The following is an 11,787-nucleotide window of genomic DNA, read 5'->3' on the forward strand; positions in this document are numbered from 1 at the left end:
GGGGCTTTAATGACTGAAATAAGGAAGTTGAAAAATGCATGCTGGCGTTTCTTCTTTCCTTGACTCTGGCGATCTGGTGTAGGCCGCTGTCCCAAAAGGTGACGCACAAGCAGAATAAGTTTTCTCTATGGCATTCTCTCTTCGGAGGCAGCATTCGCAGTTTATAGTATGGAGCCACTCCTGAGGGCCACAGGCTACTATCACTTGATACTCGTATGTAGGGCTTAAATATCCGCCTAGTTTTCTTCCTCAGGTTCTAGGAAGTCATTAAATAAAGCTAAACCTGAACATAGTGGAATTGAGTAAATAAAACAATATTTCTTTACCTAGAGTTTTTACATGTAGGCTCAAAGGACAGCACAGAGCAGGAACAAAAGTGAGAAATAAATGCGGGTGAAATCACCTTGCAAAAGTTCACACTAGAACCCCAGTCTCTGGATCTCTTGAACATAAAAGTGCCAAAGAAAAGTTGTCACTTTTGCAAGGTATCAGTGGCAAGCCATCTTGTTTGCACTACAATCTTTAGCAGTTTTCAGCTAAATTGGTGCTCCCATTTATCTTGCTCTGGGGTTTTACTACTCTCTCGGGCCAATGTTGTGTAATTTTGCTTGCACTGCCTAGGACATATACCGTAAAACCCCGCATATAATACGAGCTTTTTTTTTTTCCAGTTTTATCATGTTACATTTTCACCTCGTATTACATGCGGATTGAAACAAATTTCAGCCTAAATTGGCAGCTTTGGCCTTGTTAATAATCAATGCTATCAGCATCAGGTTTCCAGCAAGAGGAAGCGCTATCTAGCGGTGGCGTCAGCTGACTGTTTTGAGAGTTTCGGTCTCCCCGTGCTGACCCCGCGATTGTAGCGACCATGGTGCCCGCGATGCACAGACGACCGAAAACGTGCCAAGCACACCTCGCACAATCTCTCTCATCTCTCGGGCCTCTGTAGTAATGCTGGCCATGCCCTACAGCCGAATCGCAGATGCTTGATTAGTACTCCCTAGGAGCGTGTCGGTCACGCTTTTGTAAAATGCATGATGCCAAACGTGTTTAGAGGTGATGAAAAAGATTTTATGCAGAAATAGGTTCTAGCAAGAGCCTCTTGGCAGATGATACACGTACCAAATGACAATGAAAAGCCCCGAATCTGAAACACTTCCCGGTCCTGCGCGCGGGGCTATACGCGAACAGGCGCAAGTGTGAATGGTGTGTGATGGCCAACAGCTCATGTGCTGCCATCCCATGTCCGAGCTGGAAGCAGCCTTCTGGTTTTAGAACAGTAGGAGGACCATATTGCTTTCACGATAGCCGGACAAATGTGAGCTGCTCTTCTTCTCCTCATGGTGCGTGAAATTCTCTAGTCAAGTGTGTCGGTGCGAGAAGATGAGTGAAGCAGCACCAGCACAATGAAGGTTCGTGAAACTATTCGACGTCTGGTAGAGGTTGCGTTGGACACAAAAGTGCAGAGCGCGTACGATTCATGGGGCAACTGCGAAATGTAGTGAAAATAAATGCTTTTGTTGATCTTTCCTCCTCGCTTGTATTATATGCGGATAAAAACTTTTTGCCGTTCTTGCCATCCTGAAGCTCCACCTTGTATTATTTGCGGGTTCATATTATACACTGGTTTTTACGATACTTCACTTAGCTCGTTCAGAAGGCAGGTCTGTTATCACATAAGCAACAAGCTTTCTTACATGACTCTCCAAGAGCAGAAACGATATTAGTGTTCCAGCATGGTCCTTGTGCACTCCTTCCTTGTTAACGCGTCCCCTTTTCACTGGTTTTCACTTTCAGTATTATTGCTTTCATAATTCTTTTATTCAAATGATGCATCAGACACATTAAATTTAAATTTAAAGGTGCCAAAACCTCGTGCACGCACGTACACACGCGCACACACACGTACGCACGCGCGCACACACACGCACACACACACACACACACACACACACACACACACACACACACACACACACACACACACACACACACACACACACACACACACACACACACACACACACACACACACACAGAGAGAGAGAGAGACACAGACACACGAGAAGAAAAGCGGGACAGAGCACCACTCCGTCTCATTTTTCTTCTCTCTCTCTCTCTCGTTTGTGTGTGCACGTGCCCGTGTGTGTGTGTGTGTGTGTGTGTGTGTGTGTGTGTGTGTGTGTGTGTGTGTGTGTGTGTGTGTGTGTGTGTGTGTGTGTGTGTGTGTGTGTGTGTGTGTGTGTGTGTGTGTGTTTGTGTGTGTGTGTGTCGCACGCGTGGTTTGGCACCTTTAAATTTAAATTGATTGGCTATCAACTAGCCCAACAAGAAGATTTTAAGCCCTGCTCCTGCGCTATCGGCACCTCCATGATGCAAGTCCAGCAGCCCTTATAGCTCTCATTTGTCACTGAGTTTAATGGCACTACAACAGCTGATACTCATATGCTATTAAAAAGAGGAGGGCAAAGCAGATAAAGAAGTGTAACGAGCAGTGCATGCCCATCGCTGCTACTTAGTTGCTTACGGGATCTCAGGGCCGATAACACTAACATGCACTGAGAATGGGGCAGTGAAAAGCACCAGTGAAGTGAGGTGAAGAGTTTGTTTGTTTCCTGGGCCAGTGGTGGCCATAGAAAAAGGAAATACACAAGAAGAGGACGACTACCTCATGTATGAAAGTGTCATGAAGACAACCAAGTTGGTTCGGTTTGATTTGGTTTATAGGGTTTACATGTTCCAAAGTGACTCAGGCTTGAGGGACGCCGTGGTGCAGGGCTTCATGAATTTCGACCATTTGGAGTTCTTTATCATGCGCTGACATCGCACAGCAAACGGTTCCCTTACTCCCCCCCCCCCCACCGAAAGGCTGCTGCAGCGCGGTCAGGATTTGATCCCGCAGCCTAGGGTTCAGCATTTGAGGAGACAACAGAGTGCTGTGGTGGTTGCATTATCAGCAAAAACACGAAATGTTTCCCTGGCTTTTAATGTTTGCTTCAAGTTCTGTGCCACCCACTCACACATTCACCTGCCATTTCAGCTGGTAGAATGGCAAGTTGTGTTTCAAATCTTATTTGACTTTTGGATGTTTCCTCGTTAAGCAGCCAGCCTTGTCTCTATTGACAAAAGAATCCTTCATTCTTTTCATAAAAGGATTTGTGGTAATCATTCCTTGGGTGCAGAACCTGTTCTTTTTGTTCTATGCCTACCATTGGTCACAGAGGAATTTCTAGGTCACATAATTGCAATGCAGGGTTCTAAATATGAGGAGGAAAATGAAGTCATGCCTTGTGTTCTAAACTCATATGCAGGTTGCTTGTGCCCGTTCTCTGATGAGTGCATAAGCAAACCCATTTTGCGATCACTGTTTTTTTTTTTGTTTTTTTTTTTCCTGTTATAGTTTTGCAGTCCCTGATGGCCTGGATGTGCCTGGGGTAATTGATTTTGGCCAGCTAAAGCCTGGGCAGAGTCACACTGTGCAGCTTTGCATCACGTAAGCAATTTCTTTCACTCCTCGTAAGACTTCCTTGGGTTTCTATTCAATAGTGAATATAACGGTTTACAACTGCCGTTTCATGCAAAAACACTTTCTTGTGGCTCATAAAATGCGAGGAATGCAGCTTTTATGCTAGTATCAATGAGTCTATCACCTCGTGTTTTCTTTCTCATCGTACAGGAACACTACAGACAGGCCACATCTACTGCTGGCATGCAGGCTTCATTGCACGAGTAAGCAGGTGGCGCTTGCCAATGCATTCAAGCCCTTCATGATTGCATCGGGTGGAAGCCATAGCTTGGACCTTGTGTGCACAGCCAGGTGAGGTGCATTTGTTCTACTCTTGTGTTACTACCACTGGTTAAAACAAGCACATAACTGGCAAATAAAATAAAACAGGTTTCATATTTCTTCTGAATTGAAATGCACTGAAATACCCGTGCGGGGGGATAAGGGTGATAGCCTAGCTGCTTTTAATTTCGGATGTGACTTCTTGCCTGTATATACGGTTATGCAAATTATGCTTGCTTTTATGTTTTTTTTTTAGGCAGATTATTTCATAGAGACTTCAGGTGAGCACTTGTGCTGTTTGAATGCATGGGAATAGAGAAATGGTTTTAAAATAGTTGTAGAACCAAATATTCTTTATTAACGAAGTTATATTATGAAATTATCAGGGGACACATCAATAATATGTCGTTTAATTTCACCTAAAACAATACCTCAACAGTAGTATGTTATGGAAGTAGAAACTTTGCTGAAGGGAGCTAGCTAAATTCCATGCCATTGGTTTCTTTTGACATCAAAAAATGCAACAAGGGTAAAATTGCATCCTGTCTGTTATAATAATTGAGTTTGAAATTTTTGCAACTCATGAAAGAAGAGTGTTGCATTTGGAAAACAGACACTGATGTGGAGAGACGAAATTAGAAAAATTGCAGGGATAACATGCCTGCACAGGGTGGGGCTAATTCGGAATAACTGGGGGAAGCCCTAGTGCTCCAATTAATACAACTAGTCAGATGATGATAATGATGAGTGCCATTGGGGTGCGGTCACTGGCCATTTTGTGTTTAGGGTTAATTTAAGATGTCGATCCTTCCTTGCATATTTTCTTCTTTTAAATGATGCAATATCAATCAGTGTTATTCCTTCTTCCAAAGAAAAGAAGGAAATGTGAAGGTTTCTGCTTGATAAGCTTTGAGCCTTTTACATGAAATATGCCAACAGTTTATAGTTCTAAATCTTCATAAAATAGGAAGCTAGTATAAAATATCTTATATGATATACTATAATACAGTCAGTCTTGCATTATGTAAGATTTCAGCATGGTGTAGCTTATGGTACTGGTATACAACCCTTTGATCATGGTGTAGGGGGGCATTCATATGCAAGGATTGTTAGTCACCTATGACTAATGAGTGGTATATATTTGAATTCTTTCTTGGTGCTGTTTGATTTGATTAATCAAACGAGGGCTGCGAAGTCAATTTAATCTTTTGGTGATATGATGGATGGATGGATGGATGGATGGATGGATGGATGGATGGATGGAATATAGGAGCGTCCCCTTTGAAACGGGGTGGTAGCAGTAGCTATCATGCTCATTTTTCTCCCTATATCTTAATTATTGAATTAGAATGGTTAACTAAACCACCATTCTATTTATTAAATTTTGTTCCTACATTACTAACATTATGCCGCTGTGCGATGTCAGTGCACGTTAAAGAACCCCAGGTGGTCGAAATTTCCGGAGTCCTCCACTACGGCGTCTCTCATAGCCTGAGTCGCTTTGCGACGTTAAAACCCCACAAACCAAACCAACTTCTCTGCTTTTAAGCCACCAATCTTCCAGTCGTTTTTTGCTAGTTTCCACCGCCGGTTTATTCACCCGGCCACTGTTATCTCTAAAGCCCAGAGCTTCAGGAACAGTGATTGCGCCTGCACCAGCTTCCGGATGGATACCATTACATTCGAGTAGAATATGGTCAATTGTTTCACTGGAGTTTCCACATACAGCACATACAGCACATGCGTCATCTCCATTGTTAAATTTCTTTTTGTAGCTACGTGTTCTAAGGCACCCTGATCTAGCTTCAAAAAGCAGGGCACTGCCTCTTGAGTTATCAAAGAAATCTTCTTTCCTGATCTGCATTTTCCACTTTCGGTATAATTCCACACTCTGTTTCTTTTCCATCGAATTTATCCAATTTTTACCTTCTGTGTTTTTCACCTGTTGCTTAATGCTCTTTATTTCTCCGTCCTTGTTACTAGCATACTTACTAGTTAGTTTCCTAGTTCTTTTCCTCCATTATGAGTCAACACTTTTTAGGTACAGGTATTTAAATACTTTAGCTGCCCATCTGTTACTGTCCAATTTCCTCAGGCGTTCCTCATATAATATTTTACTCTGAGCTTCCCGTACTTCGAAAGATGCCCATCCCATATCTCCCTGTACCGCCTCATTTGTAGTTTTTCCATGGGCACCTAGTGCTAATCGTCAAACGGATCTCTGATTTGTTTCTAATATCGACTGTACCTCTGATTTTAGGCACAAAACCGCATTTCCGAAAGTAAGTCCGGGCACCATAATTCCTTTCCAAATACCCCTCAAAACCTCATACCTATTGTATCCCCACAATGCCTTATGCTTCATTATCCCGGCATTCCTTCGCCCTTTGGCATTAAGTGATTGCTCATGCTTGCCAATGTATGCCAATCCTTCGTTTACCCATACCCCCAGATATTTATATTCTGCTACTCTAGGTATTTCAAGGCCTTGTATTTTAAGACCCTGATCAGTTGAGCCGTTGAAGATCATCAGACCCGACTTAACGGCGCTGAAACTGAAGCCTAGAGCGCCCCCTTCGTCTCCGCAATACTTAACTAGAGTTTGCAATTCTTCCAGGCTCAGCTAGCAGCACAATATCGTCTGCATACATCAAACCGGGGAGGCACTGCTCTACCGCCTTTCCACCTAATCTATATGACAGGTTAAAACCTAGGTTACTATCTTGTATCCTCCGTTCCAGGTTTATCATATAAAGCATGAACAGCACCGGTGATAGAGGACAGCCTTGTCTTAATCCTTTGCATATTTTGACATCCTCCGTACTTCTTATCCCTTCCCACGTAATTTCTACTTTGTTATCCCGGTATATTTCCTGTAGGAACTCTATTTAATCTCATAAACGATACCTTCTTCTTTTAATATGTTCCACAGGAGTTCCCTGCTTACGTTGTCGTACGCCCCGTTTATGTCCAGGAAGGCCAAATACAAAGGTCTATTTTCCACTCTAGATATTTCGATGCATTGGGTAAGCACGAAGAGGCTATCGTCTAAGCGCCTACCATTTCTAAAGCCGTTCTGAAGTTCTCCAAGTATCTTGTTACTTTCAACCCATGCTTGCACCTTTAATTTCACCGCCTGCATGGCTAACCTGTACATAACAGATGTTATGGTAATCGGCCTGTAGGATTTTATGTGCATCCTGTCTCCTTTCCCTTTATAAATCAAATTCATTTTACTCTGCCGCTAGCTGTCCGGAATTTGCTTATTCGTTATGACTGTTTCCAGAGCTTTTAACAACGTTTCCTTACTTTTTGGACCGAGTTCATTAATCAGCTTGATCGGAATTCCATCTATTCCTGTAGATGTGTTTTTAGGAATATTCTTTTCTGCCTTTTTCCAGTTTAGATTGGTCAGTTCTAAGCTGCTTTGTATTATGCTACCTTGTGTTGCTTCCTGATTTGCGGAGATTACCCTATCGTCGCTCTTAAATGACTCGGCTATAACTGATGTAACGTAGTTCACTGCGTTATCTCCCTTTAAACAATTTCCCTCGTTATCTTTAATCCGATCCTGCTTTCTTTGATTCTTCTTCCCTAGCCAGCTTATATGGTTCCAGAATTTTCTTGCTCCGCCTCTAGAGGCATCGTGTATATCAGCCATCCAGCGATCGGTGGACTGTCTTATTTTACTTTGGACGAGGGCCTGCACTTGAAGTTTTTTTTGTCGATATGATTCCGATTTTTGCTCGATTTCCTCCTGAGATACCTGTGCCTTCTTTGCCATTCGGTGTTCCCTTGAAGCAGCCCGTCGTTGTTCAATAGCTTCCCTGATTTCCTAATTCCACCAGTTCCGTGGCTTCCTCTTTCCATTCCAGCGGTTTGCTACTTTAACCTCCTGAATTTTCCTCCTTATGAGTAGTTCTACCTGTTCATAATTCCAGTCTTCCATGGGGCTTTTTTCTATTGCTTCCTCTATGTCTGCTGCTATCTGCGTTATTTGATCGTCGTTTAATTTTGTGATTACATTTTGTCTAAGTTCCATTTCTCTTTTCATCATGGGCCCCATCTGCAGACTAATACGTTTATGATCACTTCCCAGACTACACTCCCCTTCTTCGTCTATTTCCATTTTTGTGACCTTGCTATAAATTTCCTGTGACATTAGACAATAGTCAATGGTCGTCTGCCTGTTGCGGAATTCCCATGTGATTTGGCCTTCACACTTTGTTTCTCTATTTACTATAACTAGATCGTGTCACTCACAGAAATCTAGCATTAGCTTGCCGTTACAATCCGTGTATCCATCCAGATCGTCGATGTGGCCGTTCATGTCCCCCAGTAGAATAATATTGGCCCCATTTCCAAACTGGCTTATATCGTCACTGAGACATTCAACAAGATCCCTGTTTTCTTGCCTGCATTGATGTCCTGTTCCTAAATAAACTACCCCTAGCCATGTCCTTATGCCGGCAATTGTTCCTGAAACCCAGATATGTTCTTTACAAGATGATTTAATTCTTTGCCAATTTGTTCCCTGGTGTATCAACATACCTACCCCACCACCCTTTTTTTCCGTTCTCGTTCTGTTGCACCCTTCCCAGACGTAGCCTTCTATAAACGGCGGATCTTCTAGATCCCTGAGATGAGTCTCGCAAAGAGCGTACACACCTATTTTGTCATCCTTCAACTGTTGTTCTATCTCTAGCCATTTCGGTCTTTTTCTACCTCCTTGCATGTTTATGTAGCTGATCCTAGTGTTAAATTTCTTTTTTGTACTTTTCTTTCTCGACCTACTCTTTGCCATTTTTCGGGGCTCAGCCTCCATTATTACACTTTCTTCTGCTTCACTTCTAACTACCTCTGTGCACGGAGTCCTCGCGGACCCCCTAAAAAAGCTACAGCCCTGCCTGCCAGGCGCCAGCCGATCTCTGCTCCCACCCTTCTGTTAAAATGAATGCCATCTCGCTGAAAAGCCCTACCAAAACCTGCTTTATGTACCTCCCTGTTTACCTCAACCACTTCGAAACGCTTCTCCAGGCTTAACTTTCTTATGTCCTGATTAACTGTCACCACGTCCTTTTCCATCTTTCCGTTCAATCCTAGCACCTCTGGTACTGTGCATACAACTATCTGTGTCTGCTGTGCTATCTCCCTGATCTCGTCAACTCCCTTAGCTAAACTTTCCACCACTGCTGCAGCGTCACCATTTAGGACATCATTTAGCCCCGCGGCTACTATTACCATACTGCGCTCTGCGGAATTCTTCAACAGCCTATTTTTACTCTCTTTTAGCACTGCCCTCATTGTTCTCCCTGGGAAGGCTCCAACCAACACTCTCTTATCACCCCTTACACGTTCCAAGATATCTCGCTTGCACCTGTCCATGTTAGAATCTCCGGCGATAAGCACCTGGGCCTTCTCTCTCCCTCTCCCAACTGTTGGCTCCCGCTTTCGGTTATCTGTGTCCTTATCTCTGGGATTTTCATTCTGCCTTACTTCTTCCTTTTTTTCCGGCGTCTTAGCTGCTTCTAAATAACTCTGACGGTTCGGATCCGCCTGGCCTTCTTTGCTTATGCCTTCCATGCCAGTGCTGGCCCCAGCCACGTGGCCCGCACTGGAATGTTCGTCCTCATTGGTTCCAAGGACAAAGTCGGCCCCTTTTTTTTCAATTTGAGTAAGCTGTCCAAGCAGTTTCTGATTTTCCGCTCTTAACGAACGTACTTCATTTTCTAAATCATCCACACGAGACACTTAACTGCCCCTTTCTTGATCAAATCTATCCAGACGCGCAAAATCTATGAGACATGAGAAAAATGGCAATATAACTGCTGATATGGCATTTGTCATTCCTGCCCTTGAAGCAGCTTGGTTTTGTCTTATCAGGGAATTAAAATTGCATATCAGTGATTATCAGTTTCTCTGTGCCTCGCGTAACATAAGCATTAGCTCTATGTCACAGCTATGATTCAAATAATGAAACCAAGACCAGCACACTGTCAAAGAGTAAGTTCAGTTATAAATTACTTAGCTGTCATGAACAAAGTCATAGGTGATTACTGTGCGATGATTCATGTACAGTTGATCCCTGCTACAGTGAAAGCCGCTTGAATGAAATATTTCTAATTCCCTGTCAGCTAGCCATAGAAGTCAATGCAACGAAGTTCTCACCACAACAAACCATTTTTCGGGCTTATTCTCGCTTTAACGAAAATTTTCCCAAGTGAGCTGGGCTTGGAACTTTATTTTATGATTAACTAAGCATAACTCCAACCGTATAATTTCTCGTGCATACATGCCACTTAGCATTACCGAATGCCTGTGCCCACTGCACCACCCGTAAACAAACCTATAGAGGGTCTCCATTGTTGCTTGGTGTTGATGACTTGGTGGCCACCTTGCGACAAGGTGCAGGTCTGCTTTGCCAAGCCACAGCCACAGCCAATCCGTATTCACTCTACATCACGTGATCGCAGCCGCAACCATGGCAGATGGCAACGCAGCGTTGGCCAGATTCATCTGATTCTTCATTTATGCTTGTGTACCTTGTGCACTTTGCAGCATGGCAACAAAGTAGAAGTTTCTTTCCTTGGAGGGGTAGGCTCATGTTGTCAACAAGGCTAAAAGCAGCAGGAAAAAAGGAGGCATTGTAGAATAATTTGGTAGTCAAACCCACTTATAACAATGCAGGTTTTTAACAATATATCGGATATAACAATTGGCAGCCGCTGCACTATCAGGTTTGCAATTTGTTTTATGGTAAAATAAACCGCTTATTACAATTGTGTTACATTACATTATCAGTTATAACAATCAAATATGGTCACTGAAAGTCAACAAAAACGCGGAAATGCGGCGACCACAAAAGTGCGTGCATACGCAGAGATGCCGACAAAGTTGATGCAGCAACAATAAAAAAAAGAAAAGAAATCGGGACAGAGCACGTCGAGCCAATGAATTGGTCCAGTGCGCCGGGAAAGCTTGAGTGCTGTGGAGACGTGGGGGAGGACAGAGCACTTCCTCACGCGTAGGAGGAGGGAAGGTGTAAGGCGCTACTAGGCACGGCCTTTCTGAGGGAGAGCTTTAAGCGCTCCCCCTTGAGACTGCCCGTTACCATGGTGTAAGAGTAGTTACACCATGGAAGAAAGGCAGTGCCAAAGATTGTTCCAACTACCGCACGATCTCGCTTATTTCGCATGCTAGCAAGGTGATGTTAAAAATCCTGCAAGGTAGGCTGCAGCAGTATGTGGATCGGGAGCTTCCGGACGTGCAAGCTGGGTTTCGCAAGGGCAGAGGAACTAGAGACCAAATTGCCAACCTTCGCTGGATCATGGAAAAAGCAAGAGAGTTCCAGAAACCCATTTACTTCTGCTTTATTGATTATGCGAAAGCGTTTGACTGCGTAGATCACAGCAGATTGTGGCAAGCTCTCCAAGAGATGGGAGTTCCAATTCACCTCATCTGTCTCCTCAGGAACCTTTATGAAGGGCAAGAGGCCACAGTCAGAACTGGGCATGGTCTTACTGATTGGTTTCCGATTGAGAAAGGGGTGAGGCAAGGCTGCATACTGTCGCCCTGCCTATTTAACCTATATGCAGAGTGCATCATGAGAAAGGCCGGTCTGGACGAGTCTTCAGCTGGAGTGAAGATTGCTGGAAAACATATCAACAACCTTAGATATGCGGATGATACCACTTTAATGGCAGAAAGTGAAGTGGAACTCAAGAGACTTCTGATGCGCGTACAAGAAGAGAGTGAGAAGTTTGGGCTTAAACTGAACATTAAAAAGACGAAGATCATGGCGTCTTGCCCTATCAAGTCCTGGAGCATCAATGGACAAGAAGTGGAAGCTGTGACAGATTTTCTCTTCTTGGGCGCCAAGATTACCTCGGAAGGAGACTGCAGCCAAGAAATTAGGAGACGCCTGCTTCTGGGAAAGAGAACAATGGTTAGCCTTGACCGCCTAGTAAAGAGCAGAGACATTAGTCTGCCAACCAAGA

General features: G+C 43.7%; 1 protein-coding gene across 1 annotated transcript in view; it reads left to right on the forward strand.

Annotated features, from left to right (window-relative positions):
• Positions 1 to 11,787, forward strand: part of LOC146190280 (putative helicase MOV-10) — a 118,080-nt gene that overhangs the window by 53,906 nt on the left and 52,387 nt on the right. Inside the window, exons 7-8 of the mRNA XM_084599760.1 lie at positions 3,404 to 3,496; positions 3,680 to 3,820. Of these exons, the coding sequence (XP_084455886.1) occupies positions 3,404 to 3,496; positions 3,680 to 3,820 (234 nt within the window). The remainder of the gene's footprint in view (positions 1 to 3,403; positions 3,497 to 3,679; positions 3,821 to 11,787) is intronic.

This window comes from Amblyomma maculatum, chromosome 4 (assembly GCF_055883805.1).
Source record: "Amblyomma maculatum isolate TAMU_Amacu chromosome 4, ASM5588380v1, whole genome shotgun sequence".
Taxonomy (NCBI): domain Eukaryota; kingdom Metazoa; phylum Arthropoda; class Arachnida; order Ixodida; family Ixodidae; genus Amblyomma; species Amblyomma maculatum.